This window comes from Mesoplodon bidens, assembly GCF_964165515.1.
Source record: "Mesoplodon bidens genome assembly, chromosome: 2".
Lineage (NCBI taxonomy): Eukaryota > Metazoa > Chordata > Mammalia > Artiodactyla > Ziphiidae > Mesoplodon > Mesoplodon bidens.
In genome coordinates this window covers 27974436-27992736 of record NC_138177.1, presented here as the reverse complement: position 1 = coordinate 27992736, position 18301 = coordinate 27974436, and the positions used below count along the sequence as shown (strand labels likewise).

At 38.2% G+C, this 18301-nt stretch overlaps 2 protein-coding genes across 2 annotated transcripts in view; both read left to right on the top strand.

The window, feature by feature from the left end:
- Positions 1–2273: 2273 nt before the first annotated feature.
- Positions 2274–18301, top strand: part of CCDC181 (coiled-coil domain containing 181) — a gene marked incomplete at its 3' end in the record, with an annotated part of 42358 nt that continues 26330 nt past the window's right edge. Inside the window, exons 1-2 of the mRNA XM_081225695.1 lie at positions 2274–2347; positions 16611–16662. The remainder of the gene's footprint in view (positions 2348–16610; positions 16663–18301) is intronic.
- On the top strand, positions 2685–6084 carry LOC308612001 (Fanconi anemia group B protein-like). Its single transcript, XM_081224203.1, has one exon. The coding sequence runs from the start codon at positions 2744–2746 to the stop codon at positions 5303–5305; it is 2562 nt and encodes an 853-aa protein (XP_081080329.1). The 5' UTR covers positions 2685–2743; the 3' UTR covers positions 5306–6084.

Here is an 18301-nt window from a genome sequence, read left to right as displayed (position 1 = left end):
TTTTCCAAACCTGAATAAACAATTTCCCAAATGGGCCACATTCTCAGTTGTAAAACATACATTTACAAATTTGAAAGTATAGAAATCATTTAAATTATATTCTCACACCACAATGAAATTAAACTAGAAATAAATAACAGAAAGATAACTGTAAAACCTCCAAATATTTGGAGTTAAAAGACACATGTCTAAATAACACCTGTGTCAAAAAGAAGTCTCGAGAGAAATTTAAAAATGTTTTGAACTAAAAGAAAATACTATTTATCAAAAGTTGTGGGAGGCAGCAAAAGCAATGTTTAGAGAGAAGTTTATAACATTAAAGACATATATTAGAAAAGAAGAAAGATCCAAAATCAGTAATATAAACTTCCACTTTAAGAAACTAAAGGAAAAAGGGCAATTTAAGCCTAAGGCAAGCTGAAGAAAATAAATAATCTTTAAAAGGCAGAAAAAAAATGAAATTGAAAACAAGAAATCAACAGAGAAAATTAATGAAACACAGTTGTTAAAATATCAATAAAATCAATAAACCTCCTGCCAGGCTGAGAAGACACTAATCACCAATGTCAGAAATGAAAGAGGGATTATTACATGGATACTTAAGAATAATAAAGAAATAACATAAACAGCTCTAGGCCCATAAATTTGATAACTTAGATGAAATGAATGAACTCCTTGAAAAACACAATCTGAATAGGCCTATAACTATTAAAGAAATTGTATCACTAATATCCTTCCAAAATAGAAAGCACTAGGCCTGGATGGTTTCACTGGTGAATTCTACCAAATATTTAAGGAAGAAATAATGCCGATTCTCCACAATCTCTTCCAGAAAACAGAAGCCGAGGGAACACTTCCTAACTCATTCTATGAGGCCAGCATTACCCTAACACCAAAAACAAATAGACTTTACAACAAAGAAAAACTAGACTAAAATCTCTCATGAACATAGAAGCAAAAATCCTCAACAAAATATTAGCAAATTGAATCTAGCAGTGAAAAGAAGTATACACCACAAACAAGTGGGATTTATTCCAGGTGTGCAAGGTGGCTCAACATTAAAAAATCAATCAATGTAGTCCACCATATCGAAAGGCTAAAGAGAAAAATAATGTGATCATATCAATTAATGTAGAAAAAGCATTTGACAAAATCCAAAAGCCATTCACAATTAAAAAAAAAAAACCAAAAAACTTTCAGTAAACTAAGGATAGAGAGGAACTTCCTCAACTTGATAAAGAACATTTATAAAAAACCTACACCTAACATCATACTTAACGGTGAGAAATGGGGCATTTTCTCCCTAAAATCAAAAACAAGGCAAGAATGTCCACTCTTACCTAAAGGATGAGAAGGATTTAGCAGTGCAAATATCTGGGGAAGAGCATTCCTGGCAGAGGAAATAGCAAAGATGGAAAAGAGCTCGATGTACTTGAGGAACAGAGAGGTCAGGGTGCTTGGTGTATCATGAATGAGCAGCAAAGTGGTAGGATGTGAGATTACAGGAGTAAGATGGGGCCCAATTAAGCAGAATCTTGGAAGTAAGGTAAGGAATTTGAATTTTATTCTAATAGCATTGGAAAGTCAGAGAGGGGTATGATCTGATTTACATTTTAGAAGAGTGTGGCTTGCTGACATGAACCTCTTGGTTGTGGCCATATACGTTCTTGGGAGGCATTCACTCTTTGCATGTAGATTCAGAAGACAAGATGAATCCATTTTCAGTTAATGCATACGTACTCTTGCATATCCAAGTTTTGTAATGAGCTTTAATGATATTGCCATCCCCAGAGAAGAGAGACAGCCATCACAGCTATTGGATTGTCACTTTAAGGCAGGAGACATTCACCAGGCATAGGTGAAGAGAAAAAGTTGGAAGAATTCAAAGTCAATATTTTTAAGTTTATGGTTTTGAAGTATAGCTTTAAAAAATTATTATTCTCAAGAAAATCGGAACAGCCTTAGGGAACTTGTCTATACCTTTGCTATAAAAATGCTACTGGGGGCCCCGCCCGGGGGCCCCGCCCCCCGACGTCTCCTGCACTGCGGACCCGCCCCCGCCAGCCGGCGGATCGCGGGCGCTTCCCTCTTCAAGCTCAGCCCTGGCTAACTCCTCCTGCCATTCGCTTTCACAATATTCCCCGGAGGCCCCGCCTCCTCAGCCTCCCTTGGCAACCGGGTTCTGGCCGCTAGGCAGGCTCCGCCTTCTCTACGCTAGACGCAGCGTCCGGCCTGGGCCTCCCAAGATGCAGCGCGCGGGCGGGAGGTTTGGAGCGGCTTGGCGCTGAGAGGGTTTGCGGCGTTGGGGACATGGCGGCTGCGGTGTGCTAGAGCCTCACACGCTGAGGTAGGACCGGCGGCGTGTTCCCTGACCCAGCCTTCGCCGAGGGGGTGGCGGCGGCGCAGGGTTTTGCTCCCCTAGTCCCTTTATTGCGGAAGAGCGCGAAGGAAGTGGGCTTCCCGGGCCCTGTGCCCACCCTTCTCTGGAAGGATAACTAAATTTTTCCAAGTGCTTACTCTATTCGGGGATTATTTCGCTTGACACTTTCTTCACCTCTGCAGCATCTTTCTCACTTGGAGGATGAAATACTTAACAGAGGATACATCTTTGACATCTTTAAAACAGCTCTGCCTACTGGATGGCAGTTTGCCTCATTTCATTTTTAGGTTTAGAAGCATCAACTGGAATCGATTTACATTTGAAAATTGGGCTTGATACTGTGGCTTTACTAGCAAACAAGCAATGTCATCTAATGAACAAGAAAGGCTCTTCTGTTATAATGGAGAAGTCCTTGTTTTTCGTTTGTCTAAAGGAAATTTTGTAGATGAAGGGCCTACAAAAACACCTGTGTTACTACATGTCAGAAGAATGGTATTTGACAGAGGAACAGGAGTATTTGTTCAGAAATCCACTGGATTCTTTAGCATAAAAGAAGAATACTCTCATTTAAAAATTATGGGTTGCGACTGTGTTTCAGATTTCAGAACTGGAATTAATCTGCCTTATATTATGATACAGTGCATTAAAGAGAGTAACATTTTCAGATATTTTCTACTATTTCTTCACAGTACCAATAAATTTGAAAAGCGTTTGAGTTTTGAACTACACTGTGAGTTGAAGGACAGCATAAGGGTCCTTAATGGCCCTTTAGTTTTATGGAGATGTGTCCAAACATTCTTTTATATCTCTTCCCAAACTGGCAAAGTTGTTACTGTGTCCATTAAGTTTTCCTCTATTGAGTGGACAGGGGAGATTGAAAATGTAGGTATGGTTTTGTTAGGACGAAAGAGATGTTACTTATCTGAGGAAGGATGTAACCCACAGCCTTCAAAATCAGATTATGCAACTTGGAATACTCAATTTTGTGTATACTCCCTTGAAAGGGGAGAAGTAATAAGTGATACATACATTATCCCTCCTGCTTATACCAGTGTGATAACATGTGTGCATGTCTGTGCAACTGAGATTGTCAACAAGCGGTTAAGAATGTCTCTGATTGCTCTTACTCAAAAGAATCAGCTGATTTCATTCCAAAATGGGACTCCTAAAAGTGTGTGCCAGCTTCCATTTGAAGATCCTTGTGCAATTCAACTTATGAATTCAGGTGGAGGAGACCTCCTTTTCGTCATATCCTTTAGGGCCAGTGATGCTTGTGCTGTTTGGGAAAAGAACTTTCAGGTTGCTGCTAAGTGGGAGAAAGTTAGCTCAGTGCTGATAGATGACTTTCTTGGAACTGGAACTGAACAAGTACTGCTACTTTTTAAGGACCCCTTGAATTCAGATTGCCTTAGTTCCTTTAAAATAACAGACCTGGACAACTTAAACTATTCAAGTGAAACATTGGATTACAATGAAGATGACTTATTTGATGGCAAAAAGAATTATTTGGTGGTTCCACCTCTGGAAAGAAGATTGAAAGTTGGTTTGGTTTCTGTTCAGGAATTACAGCAGCATCTCTTGCTTAAGGAAAAAATTATTTCAAAATCTTACAAGGCTTTAATGAACCTGTTTCAAGGGAAAGATGATAGTACATCAAGTGCACAGGAGGAATGTCTTGCCACTCTTTGTGGTGAAGAAGAAAATCCTGTCTATACCTTTGATGAAAAGTTATCAGATAATTTTCAAGATTCAGAACAGCTAGTAGAGAATATATGGTATCGTGTAATAGAAGATAGCTTGGTTGTTGGAGTGAAAACCACATCTTTGAAGGTGTCCCTGAATCATGCGACTTTATCACTGTCAATGGATCAAGCCCCTAACTCCAGCTTTCTGCTCATTAAGTGTCAAAGTAGGGTGATCAAGTTGAGTAGGAAATGTTCGCCAGTACCAAGGTCAGTGCCATATGAAATAGGATCAGAGGTAAAAAAAATCAAGTTGAGTGTTGATAGTGAGGAAGAAGGGAAAGAGGAAAGCATTGTTTGTGTACAACCATCTGAGAAAGAGTATGTGCAGATGATTACTGCTGTAACATCTCTTTCGCCACTTTTAGCATTCAGTAATTTTTGCTGCATTGTGCTGCTACAAATTAGAGAGAGAGAGAATGATAACCATCCTGCAGCTCGTTATGTTCAGTGTGGCAGAATTTTTTTAAGTCTAGAAGATCTTTCAAGTGGGAAATACCTGCTGACATTTCCAAAGAAGAAACCTATAGAACACATGGAAGATCTCTTTGCGCTTCTCGCGGCCTGGCAGAGAACTTGTTTTCAAATCATATCACCCAGCTATGCTCTGAATTCAATGAAGGTATGGCTCTTAGAACACATGGAATGTGAAGTTGTCAAAGAATTTCCAGAAATTTGCTTTTGCAAAAGGCCAGGAAGCTTCTATGGGACACTCTTCAACTGGAAACAAAGAACACCATTTGAAGGGATTTTAATAGTCTATTGCAGGAATCAAACAGTTTTGTTCCAGTGCCTTCATAATCTCAGCAGAGTTCTCCCTATAAACAGTTTCTTCAAAAATCTAAAATTAGGAAGTGAGGATTTCCTACTTGGTCATTTAGCATTAGCTTTGGAGAAGGAATTGGTTACCCTTGGTTCTTTTTCTTCTGCCTTAGTTAAGGTTGAAAGCAACTTGGTGCAGAATTGTGAAGCAAGCAGTGAAAAGAGTAGTGGTGATGTGGCTGCTTTATCAGACACAGAGGAAAGCATCCATCGCTACAGAAAAGAACTTCAGAGAGAAAAGAAGCAAATGTTGGGGACGAACCTAAAAGTGAGTGGTGCCCTTTACAGAGAAATGACTTTGAAATTAGCTGAGATTCAGCTGAAATCAGACCTTGCTGCCCAGAAAGTGACTGATTTATAATTACAATCTCAGCTTGGTTATATTTTAGAATATTTTTCCCTGCCAGAATGTTTTGGTCCTACTTGTTTTCATCTTACATTATACGCCTTCTCTGTAAAGATTAAGATTGAGGCTTACTGTAGAATCTTTGGTTTTGAAGATGCACAAAATAGCATGCCTTAGAGCAGCACTTCTCACCTGGGCTCATTTTGCCTCCCAGGGGCATTTGGCTATGTCTGGAGATATTTTTTGGTTGTCAGAAGTAGTGGCAGGTGGGGAGGGCAAGAGAGGGGTGCTATTCAGATCTAGTGGGTTGAGGCGAGGGATGCGGCTAAACTTCCTACACAGCACAGCGCAGCCCCTGACGAGGGAGGGCCCAGCCCACATGTGAGTAATGCCCGGGGTGGAGAAATCCTGCCTTAGCGTTTCCACTTAAGACATAGGTGATGGAACAATATTTTGTTCTAAATCTTAAAAAAACCTTAAATAGGCCTTTTATTATACTCTGCTTAGTAAAACCTAGCATATAAAAATGAGCTTCAAACAGATAAACAAGGTTGTCACGATTCAGAAGTTTCTGTAAACATCAAGCCCCTGTGGAAATTTAAATGGCAGAGTGTCTAGGTGAGACCATTATGGTGGAAACCCTTATTAAATTAAATTTCCTTAGAAAGCCTCTATGAAATTGCATAAGTCTACAGGCATGTGAAAATTTGGGGGCATTTCTTTGAAAAGCATCTCTCTTTCAAAAGGCTAAGCATACCTCACAGGCCACTATTTTTAAAAAATTGAAATTGCCTTTAAGCCATCTGAAATTCCAGCTCTAGGCAAAGCTAAAATGTAAAATCCTAACTAAAGTAACTTAAAGAGTATGGCAGTCCTTAGGGACTGAGAAATTTAAAAATAAGTGAAAATTAATTTCAGTTAAGTGATTTTTCAGGGGTCCAGTGAGGCATTTCAAAGGGATAAAAATTCAACCTATTCTCTTTTCTTTTTGGAAAAAATAAGAATTCTGAAGTAATAAGAGAATGTCAGGAGAAGGGAAAAGACACAAAAGGATATGGGCCAAAAGGAATGTTTCTGATCCTTTTTGCTCTAAAATCCGTAAGTGAGATGGAAGTTTCTGTCTCAGTTGAAAGACATAAAGATGATTATAGAAAGTGGCATTTCACACTTGCAGCGGTGAAGTGCTAATCCCCCCCACCCCGTGCCTCAGAAGTGCTTGTCCCTAATGATCTGGTGACGCAAGTGGGTTTTTAAGAAGCTAAGTTATTACTGTCTTGTCTCGGTTTTTATGGTTGTCCATATAATATGCTACCTTTTTTTTTTAGTAATCCATTGCAAATTGAGTTCTATAACTCTATAGCTCGATTTCTATGAAATTTCAATGAAAAATATTTCAGACTTTCTGGAAATGAAAATGTGATAATTTCAGGATTAATTGTGGAAGTCTGAAAGCAATGTGTGTCAGTAGATGTAGTGAAACTTCACAAGGCATGTTCTGAAAGGACAACCAGGTAGAAAATATAGGAACTAAGTTGTAAAATGGAGGCTGTCAAAAAACTAAACAGAATTTGATTGTAATAGTTTAATAGTTTATCTATAGAAAAGCTAGGATAGTAAAAAAAAATAGCATATTGCTTATTTTTTTATTTATAAAAGCAAACAAAAGGTATTAATCTGTATGTACCAAATAACCTCTTTACAAGTGAACTTTGTACCCCAGTATAATTTTTTTTTCTTTTTTTCTTTTTCTTTTTTCACACACACACACACTGTATTTTATTTTTACAAGAGATAAATAAACTGACACCAAGCATTGTAAATGGATGGCTACAACAAAAGTAACAATGATTGCAATTACCAAACATGAAACACATTCATACTATGTCATAATACTGACATTCAGTCCAGTAATCCTCCACTGTAACAGCTCCTTTACTTTGCAGTGAAAATTGATTTGTATATTTTTTGCCTCTGAGTCCTTGTGGGATTTTTTTTTTATTCAAACAGAAAGTCACAAAAATTATAATCATCCTCATCAGTTCACTCAGTCCCATGTAATTAATTTTTTTTCATCTTGATCTTTTGTTAGCACTTTTATGAATTCATCAGTTTTCCATTAGAGTTCTGAAAATGCTTATTCATTCAGTTCAGCAGTATAGTCAGTTACCAGAAACCTGTACTTGTCAGAGTCTTTTCCATGAATTCCCTGAAGATGAAACCCTTTTATAGGAACATTTTTGCAAAAGCATCACAGTACACCCAGAACTGTCTGTAAATGACAAAAGACTTAAAAATGACCACGGTTAAAGATCTGATGAAAGTTCATAATAATGCAATTGACAAGGAAATTTAGTTTTTTCTGAGATATACATTTTAAAGTAATAACTAGAATTATGACTTATAACATTATACCAGAACATATAAGATTTTTAGAAATTTCATGTAATGTCTGAAACATTTATATTAACATATTTCAATACAAATAACCCAAAGAAAGTTTAGTATTAGTTGTTTTTTTATTTGTTTGTTTTTTTATACTGCAGGTTCTTATTAGTCATTAATTTTATACACATCAGTGTATACATGTCAATCCCAATCGCCCAATTCAGCACACCACCATCCCCACCCCACCGCGATTTCCCCCCTTGGTATCCATACGTTTGTTCTCTCCATCTGTGTCTCAACTTCTGCCCTGCAAACCGGATCATGTGTACCATTTTTCTAGTTTCCACATACGTGCGTTAATATGCGATGTTTGTTTTCTCTTTCTGACTTACTTCACTCTGTATGACAGTCTCTAGATCCATCCACGTCTCAACAAATGACTCAATTTCGTTCCTTTTTATGGCTGAGTAATATTCCATTGTGTATATGTATCACAACTTCTTTTTCCATTCATCTGTCGATGGGCATTTAGGTTGCTTCCATGACCTAGCTATTGTAAATAGTGCTGCAGTGAACATTGGGGTGCATGTGTCTTTGAATTATGATTTTCTCTGGGTATATGCCCAGTAGAGGGATTGCTGGGTCGTATGGTAGTTCTATTTGTAGTTTTTTTTTTTTTTTATAGCTTTTTTTTTTGGCTGTATGTGGGCCTCTCACTGTTGTGGCCTCTCCCCTTGTGGAGCACAGGCTCCGGACGCGCAGGCTCAGCGGCCATGGCTCACGGGCCCAGCAGCTCCACAGCATGTGGGATCTTCCCGAACCGGGGCACGAACCCGTGTGCCCTGCATCGGCAGGTGGACTCTCAACCACTGCGCCACCAGGGAAGCCCACTATTTGTAGTTTTTTAAGGAACCTCCATACTGTTCTCCATAGTGGCTGTATCAATTTACATTCCCACCAACAGTGCAAGAGGGTTCCCTGTTCTCCACACCCTCTCCAGCACTTGTTGTTTGTAGATTTTCTGATGATGCTCCTTCTAACTGGTGTGAGGTGATACCTCATTGTGGTTTTGATTTGCATTTCTCTAATAATTAGTGATGTTGAGCAGCTTTTCATGTGCTTCTTGGCCATCTGTATGTCTTCTTTGGAGAAATGTCTATTTAGGTCTTCTGCCCAGTTTTGGATTGGGTTGTTTGTTTCTTTAATATTGAGCTGCCTGAGCTGTTTATATATTTTGGAGATTAATCCTTTGTCCGATGATTGGTTTGCAAATATTTTCTCCCATTGTGAGAGTTGTCTTTTCGTCTTGTTTATGGTTTCCTTTGCTGTGTAAAAGCTTTGAAGTTTCATTAGGTCCCATTTGTTATTTTTGTTTTTATTTCCATTACTCTAGGAGGTGGATCAAAAAAGATCTTGCTGTGATTTATGTCAAAGAGTGTTCTTCCTATGTTTTCCTCTAACACTTTTATAGTGTCTGCTCTTACATTTAGGTCTCAAATCCATTTTGAGTTTATTTTTGTGTATGGTGTTAGGGAGTGTTCTAATTTCCTTCTTTTACATGTAGCTGTCCAGTTTTCCCAGCACCCCTTATTGAAGAGACTGTCTTTTCTCCATTGTATATCTTTGCCTCCTTTGTCATAGATTAGTTGACCATAGGTGTGTGGGTTTATCTCTGGGCTTTCTATCTTGTTCCACTGAAACTTTGAGACAGTTACCCTTCAGTTATTTGAGAACATTTTCCAGATGCTCATGGAATTCTGAGTACTTAAGAGCTATAAAAAGAAACGCAATTGAGTTATTTGTGGTGAGGTGAATGGACCTGGAGTCTGTCATGCAGAGTGAAGTAAGTCAGAAAGAGAGAAACAAATACTGTATGCTAACACATATATATGGAATCAAAAAAAAAAAAAAGGTCAGAAGAACCTAGGGGAAAGACAGGAATAAAGATGCAGACCTACTAGAGAATGGACTTGAGGATACGGGAAGGGGGAAGGGTAATCTGTGACAAAGTGAGAGAGTGGCATGGACATATATACACTACCAAATGTAAAATAGATAGCTTGTGGGAAGCAGCTGCATAGCACAGGGAGATCAGCTTGGTGCTTTGTGACCACGTAGAGGGGTGGGATAGGGAGGGTGGGGGGGAGGGAGATGCAAGAGGGAAGAGATACGGGGACGTATGTATATGTATAACTGATTCACTTTGTTATAAAGCAGAAACTGACACACCATTGTTAAGCAATTGTACTCTAATAAAGATGTTTAAAACAAACAAACAAACAAAAAATGCTACTGAATGCCTTGGCCCTTTCATCACTGACTACTCCTACTAAAAACCGCACCAAAGAAATTATTTGAAAAATAAATGCCAGGACAACGGGTTTTTCTTGAGGAACACATGTGATTTCTTTTAAGAGCTAGAAAGTGTACTTTATTTCCATTTTTACACTAGCTGCTTAAAATCTGAAAACTCAGTTACAGAAACTGAACTGACTCTTTGTGTTAGGATACTGGCATTCGCTTCATCTATATCTACCATTCATTGTATCCAGGATGGTATTGCAAGCAGCTTCAAATCCCTTTGGGAACATGTTGAGTATAAACTTAATCACAGGCAAATTTTATGCCTAATTGTATATTACCTTCAATAAACCAAAATGTACTTTGCCTTTCTATGGGGTGATGTTAATAGTAAAGAATATAAGTGGAACATGAAGGACTATAGAGATTATTAATTTAAAAGTATTTTTATGACAGCAGAGTGACCTGAAGTGCATTTCCTCATGTTGATGAGTCAATTATCTGATCTCGCACAGATGAAAAGCAGGGTCATTCTTATTACTAGTCATCAATACTATTTGTATACCTTAAATAGAGCCTTCGTAGTTTAGCTTTCATATTTAATTATTTTTTGCTTTTCACATTAAATATGTATGTCTAGAAGTCAAGAAAGTGCAACTTCTGCTATAAAACTGCAAAGAGCTAGACCTATAGGACAGCTTAGCAAATGGCACTTAATGTTTAACCATATGGGTAGTTTCAAAGAGTAATTATTCAATCAGGCAATAAAACACTACTTATAAACAGAGGGTTTTCCTGTCAATAATCTAAAAGGTAAATTATGTTTGTTGTTTTTCCTCAAAGGCTAACCTCTGATTCATTTTGCTTCTTTCCCTTTATAATTTATTTCTATAAAATCCTCCCAGATTTCAGGATTTCTAATCACATACTGAGTAAGCTAGAGCCTCATAGCAGGAGATCCCTTGAAACTTCTGCCTTATGGGGGCTGGGCATACACTCAAAAGTGCTGAACAGGGCTTCCCTGGTGGCGCAGTGGTTGAGAATCTGCCTGCTAATGTAGGGGGCACGGGTTCGAGCCCTGGTCTGGGATGATACCACATGCCACGGAGGAACTGGGCCCATGAGCCACAGCTACTGAGCCTGCGTGTCTGGAGCCTGTGCTCCGCAACGAGAGGCCGCGACAGTGAGAGGCCCGCACACCGCGATGAAGAGTGGCCCCTGCTTGCCACAACTAGAGAAAGCCCTCGCACAGAAACGAAGACCCAACACAGCCAAAAATAAATAAATAAATAAATAAATAAATTTATTAAAAAAACAAAGTGCTGAACACATGAAACAAGTGCTGAATAATTTTTTTGTGTTAAAGGAATGTACTTGTTGCTGGCATACAAGCTGAAAAAGGGATTGTGCTGCTGCTAAGGGTCATATGCAAACTCAAGCTCTCCAGCCTTTACTGTGACACACTCATAATAGTGCACTACAGAAAGAATGTCTTGATTTTTTCAGCAGTTGCTATATTTTTATTATAACTATATCCAGATATAAGATATATCTGATATGTAATATATATGTAATTGATAAATATTATTATACATCAAATCTCTGTATAACTACTATTAAAAGTATCAAATGTCACCTCAGTGAGGCTTAACTTGACTAAGTTATTTGAAATAGCAGCCCCATTACTACAACCTAGCCCCACACTTCTGATCCTCTCTTCTTTGCTTTATGTTTTATATATCATTCCTCACCTTCTAACACACAATATGATTTACTTATTTAGTATGTTTATTATTTATTGTCTTTTCTCCCTACCAGAAGGTGAGCTCCATAAAGGCGGTGAATTTTTCACTTCCTAAAGAAAATATTCCCTACATTATAAAATACCTTTTTTAATTTACAAAAGATCCAGATGTTAATGTATCGATTTCAAATACATGTATGTAAACATTATAAAGCCCTTGTGTTCTGTAAATAAATGAGCCTTAAAGGTGGAATGTATAAGTATAAAATTCAGAAAAATACATGCTTAAAATTTCACCTCTTCTTTTCCCCTTCCTTTCAAATGACAACATTTTAATTTCTGGGCTGAGAACTCAGAGATCTGAACTTATTAGAATAAAATAAGGCAAAGGACTCAGACTTTTGCACCTTTTTTTTTTTGGCAGTTGGGTTCTAGGTGTTTGAGATAGTTGGAACTCTGACTTCCAGGGAATATGATAGTTCATTGATATATTCCAAGTATCTAGAACAGTGTCTGCCATTTAAGTGCTAAGTAATATTTGTTGAATGATTTAGAATATCGTGACTCTATGCAGAATCTAAATATTGTAAAGTGTATTACTTTGAACAGTCATGTCTTCTTAATTCTTGGCATTTATTTAATCTCTTCTGGGTACTTAAATTAAATAAATGTTGGCTTTTCTAAAAGCCTTCAAAGTGTTTTTTTTTTACTGAAAGAGAGTTGCTCAACTTTATGCTGCTCTCTTCCTCATTTTGTGTACTTATTTCTATACCAGGTATAATGAACAATGACAGAAAACTGGGGGAGTTTTATCTCTTTCTTGGATCTTTTTTTCAGAATGGACATTTGAAATTTATAGTTATAACTAGTATTAAATTAAACAGTGGAGAGGGAAAACACATGGCACTATTCATATATAGTGATCGCTATTTGTAAAATCCCATAGTCTTTCATTTCTCTAATGAAGACATACAGATGGCCAAGAGGCACATGAAAAGATGCTCAACATCACTAATTATTAGAGAAATGCAAATCAAAACCACAATGAGGTATCACCTCACACCAGTTAGAATGGGCATCATCAGAAAATCTACAAACAACAAATGCTGGAGAGGGTGTGGAGAACAGGGAACCCTCTTGCACTGTTGGTGGGAATGTAAATTGATACAGCCACTATGGAGAACAGTATGGAGGTTCCTTAAAAAACTAAAAATAGAATTACCATAATGCCCATCAATCCCAATACCGGGCATATACCCAGAGAAAACCATAATTCAGAAAGACACATGATGGGCTTCCCTGGTGGCGCAGTGGTTGAGAGTCCGCCTGCCGATGCAGGGGACACAGGTTCGTGCCCCGGTCCAGGAAGGTCCCACATGCTGTGGAGCGGCTGGGCCCGTGAGCCATGGCCGTTGAGCCTGTGCGTCCGGAGCCTGTGCTCCGCAACAGGAGAGGTCACAACAGTGAGAGGCCCGCGTACCGCAAAAAAAAAAAAAAAAAAAAAAAGACACATGCACCTCCAGTGTTCACTGCAGCGCTATTTACAATAGCCAGGTCATGGAAGCAACCTAAGTGTCCACTGACAGACGAATGGATAAAGAAGATGTGGTACATATATACAATGGAATATTACTTAGCCATAAAAAGGAATGAAATTGGGTCATTTGCAGAGATGTGGGTGGACCTAGAGACTATCATACAGAGTGAAGTAAGTCAGAAGGAGAAAAATATCATCTATTAAAGCATATATGTGGAATCTAGAAAAATGATACAGATGAACTGGTTTGCAAGTCAGAAATAGAGATGCAGATGTAGAGAACAAACTTATGGACACCAAGAGGGGGAAGGGGGGTGGGATGAATTGGGAGATTGGGATTGTCATATATACACTACTATGTATAAAATAGATAACTAATGAGAACCTGCTGTATAGCACAGGGAACTCCACTGTACAGTAAAAACTAACACAACATTGTAAAAAAAACTATACCCAAATAAAAAAAATTTAATTAAAAAAAAAGAAGACGGGGACTCCCCTCATGGCACAGTGGTTAACAATCCACTGCCTGCCAACGCAGGGGACATGGGTTCTATCTGTGGTCCGGGAATATCCCACGTGCAGCGGAGCAGCTAAGCCTGTTTGCCAAAACTATTGAGCCTGCGCTCTAGAGCACATGAGCCACAACTACTGAAGCCTGCACGCACAGAGCCTATGCTCTGCAACAAGAGAAGCCACCTCAATGAGAAGCCCACGCACCAAAACAAAGAGTAGTCCCAGCTCGCCACAACTAGAGAAAGCCTGCGCGCAGCAATGAAGACCCATCACAGCCAAAAATAAATAAATAAATTAATTAATAAAAAATAGAAGATGTGGTACATATATGCAATGGAATATTACTCAGCCATAAAAAGGAACAAAATTGGGTCATTTGTAGAGACGTGGATGGACCTAGAGACTCATACAGAGTGAAGTAAGTCAGAAAGAGAAAAATATCATATATTAAAACATATATGTGGAATCTAGAAAAATGGTACAGATGGACCAGTTTGCAAGGCAGAAATAGAGACACAGATGTAGAGAACAAACATATGGACACTAAGGGGGAAAAGGGTGGGTGGGATGAATTGGGTGATTGGGATTGACACATATACACTAATACATATAAAATAGATAACTAATGAGAATTGCTGTATACCACAGGGAACTCCACTTTGCTGTACAGTAGAAACTAACACAACGCTATAAAACAACTATACCCCAATTAAAAAAAAATCCCAGTCTTTGATGAGTCATAAATTCCAAACACATTTCTGCTGCCTATTACTAAAACACAGTCATTTATTGATGTTTAACATTTTCTGACTTTGAAGAGCATTAAAGTCCATCTAAGTGAAAGGGCCTGGATAGCAGAAAACTTCTTTTCTTTTTGTACCTGCATTTACCTAAATCATCCTGTTCCTGTATTTCCTTAATTCTCCTTCCTTGTGCAGTCATTGGTAGTCCAAAGGGCTCACACCAGAGAGAAGAGGAAAGAGGACTTTATTTTTCCAACTTCACTGAAGTATAATTGACAAATAAAAATTGTATATAGTTAGGTTATATGACATGATTTTTAAGGTGTACAATATGATAACTTTATATATATAAATATTTTATATGTAAATATTATATAATATTAAATATTATACTATATATAATATTTATAAGTATAAATGATTACAACAATCAAGTTAATTAACACATGCATTACTTCCCATAGTTACTTTTCTTTTTTTGGTGATAACACTTAAGATCTACTCTCTAAGCATGGGTCCGGTTGACCAATTCAGTAATATTTTCAAGGTTCATCCATGTTGTAGTATTGAATATTTATCAGTACTTCATTCCTTTTTACAGCTGAAATATTCCATTGAATGGATATACTACATTTTATGTATCCATTCATTATTTTTTGGCCATTTGGGTTGTTTCTGCTTTTTGGATATTATGAACAACAGTGCTATATTCCATTAATATTTGCAAAAATACTTAAAATATTTAGGAGGGTCAGTGGAAAAAATATTCAACTAGGAGTTCAGAAACGTAAGGTCAACTTTAGCTTTGTAGTAATTCCATGTTCACTAAAGGAGATTTGACTAAAATTCCTCTGAACTTCAACACTTGATAATTATATATTTTTTGTCTTTTTCAAGTGTTTGGCCTAAGACCAAAGTCCTGCAGCAGAAGAAACATTAGTTCATTACAACTATACATTCTACACTGTAGCTAGGAAGTGCACTCAACATTGTAATTAATCTTAACCTTAAATCTTTTCTATGTTTTTTAACTTTAGTCCACTGTCCAGTTTGGAGAATACTTAAAAATTCAGTTTCATATTGCTCCTCTTTGGAGAAAAGGTGCTCTCCATTTTACCAAATGATAGAAATCCTAATAATAAACAAAAATAATCTGAATGGAATGTGCTGAGGAAATATTTTCATTTCTCCCTGTTTTATTTCTGGTATGGAATGGACAATTCCTAAAATCTTGTCATTTGTCACCACAGCCCCAAAATCACCTTGCTCCCCCTTCATACATAAAGATGACCTTTAAGGAGGATTTGAGAAAATTCTAGATGACCATTTTGACATGCTTGAAAGCTGGAGCAAACAACCTATTTCCTTTGACCATTTTCTTGGGCAATAAAAGTTTTTATTTTATTCTACTCTTTTTTAATTGAAATATAGTTGATATACAATGCTGTGCCAATCTCTGCTGTACAGCAACGTGACTCAGTTATACACATATAGACATGCTTTTTCATATTTTTTCCATTATGTTTTATTACAGCATTTTGAATATAGTTCCCTGTGCTATACAGTAGGACCTTGCTGTTTATCCATCCTATATATAATAGGTTACATCTACTAATCCCAAACTCCCAGTCCTTTCCTCCCCCACCCCTCCCCCTTGGCAACCACAAGTCTGTTCTCCACGTCTGTGAGTCTGTTTCTGTTTCATAGTAGGTTCATTTGTGCCATATTTCAGATTCCACATGCAAGTGATATCACATAGTATTTGTCTTTCTCTTTCTGACTTCACTTAGTATGATAACCTCTAGCTGCAAAAGTTTGGTTTTGATAAGGGGGGATAGGGGTGGGATGGGGAATCTTCCGGTCACTAATTAGCAATGTACTTATCTACTAATGAAAGCTGAAACTACTTTTGGAAGTTAATGGTGAAGAAAACAACTTAACGGAAATATACTCCTAGAATTCATTCTAATAAAGTCCGTATCCGGCAAGAGACACACGTTGGAAAACTCAACCCAGAGAGTAAACTTCCCCCCATTCTTACTAACGATCGTGAAACTTGTGGGTGATGCTTGCATTTCTTGGTCGTTTCCCCAGAAACCGCAGCCAGAGAGGTCGTTTGCCCGCACCAGGATGAGCGCCCGGAGAGGTAGGTGTTGTTAAGCTATCGTCTGCGTCTGCGCTGGTCTCCTTGCGCCCTTGTAGTGAAAGAGGCCCGGATGGAAGACGCGGAGACGCGCCGTTGCCATGGCAGCCGGGTCCTGGCTGCTTCGGCGCAGGTGTTGGGGTCTCGCTCGCTTCACTGTCAGAGCTTAGAAAGAGGAGGAAAGGAGAACTCCCCTGGCCGACTTTGTGACCCCAGCTGCTGCGTCTTACACAGGCAGGAGGGGATATAGAGGGAGCGAAGGGAAGGATGATGCGGAGATATTTACGGTGGGAGAGAGGGTAAAGGGGTAAACGTCTGGGACAGCTGGGAGGAAAGGTGGGTAGAGAAGCGAGTGAGGAGACTTCGTGTTGGCGCCTCATCCTTCTGAGTCCGGGGTCCACGGAGCTTGGCGCTGGCGGGGAAGCCTGGCAATTCCGCCTTACTTCGCTCTGTATGAGGGAAACCCCTCAGAGGGTAGCTCCCTTTCTAATTTTTGTCATATTCTTTCGCCTCTAAAAGTTCTCATCCCTGGGAGAAAAAAGTCACTCCTGAAATGTTAGCTTCCATGAAGAGGCTAAGGGATCGTTAGTCGGTGGTACCTTGGGACCCTGGATAGAAATTAAAATTATCACTGATGTTTGTAAAATATTGTTTATCGTCATACTGTGTGACAGATTATGACTTAAAAAAATTTTTACTGATGGGATCACAGTCTGGGTAGGATGCCGCAGTAAGAATGGGCCAGATGGTTTCATGATGTGATTATTGGTTAGCTTTTGCTAACCAATTAAAAGGCGTTTCGTTTGACGTTCTTTCCGTTTTCTTAGATTTTAAACAAGCTTAAAATAGTATGACTGGAGTCAATGATTTAAACTATTTTTGAGTGTTTTGAATCCTGAAAGAAAGTTATCAAAATTGTGTGTATATATGGACTTAGTTTAGACTCACACTAAAAAATCTACAGTCATAACCACATGGGATTTAGCCGACACATAAGAGGAAGGAATTAATTTCTGTCTCTTGCTACAGTTCCTTATTAAGAGGGTGGTTCTGCCCTAAGCCAGGTTTTCACTGATGATACACATTGAATGTGTGAAACTCACAAGGAATACGTGTTAGGTGATTCAGTTTGTGTAAGATGTATTTCTGTTCCAGAATGTAGACTGTGTGCCATATGGCCAGTACCCTGGGGATGAAGATTAAAAAAAACTGAAGGGGATTGAATATCCTGTGACGCATTTGAAAAAGGCTTAAGGGACTTCGTTACAAGAGTTTATGATTTATGTTCTTTGTTTACTTGGGAACTATCCATGAATTTTTTGAAGTTACAGGAGAAGAATGGTACTTGTTATTTGATGAACTTCATTTACTTCCCTGAGTAACTTCAAATATGGCTTTTTTTCTTTTTAATTATAGCATAATAGTTTGATTTAATAATACCTAACATGTTTAGTTTGTAATTATTTTATTTTTATTTATTTTGCTGATTCTGTGTTTTAGTTTTAAATTTGAGTTTTCACATGGGTGAGGTACTTTGTGAATAGTAAAGAGTATCTACTGAGTCTTCAGGCAACCGTTTATTTACAGGTCAGAACCATGTTTTTATGAAATTAAGGGAAAACACTGATGAGTTCCATAGAAA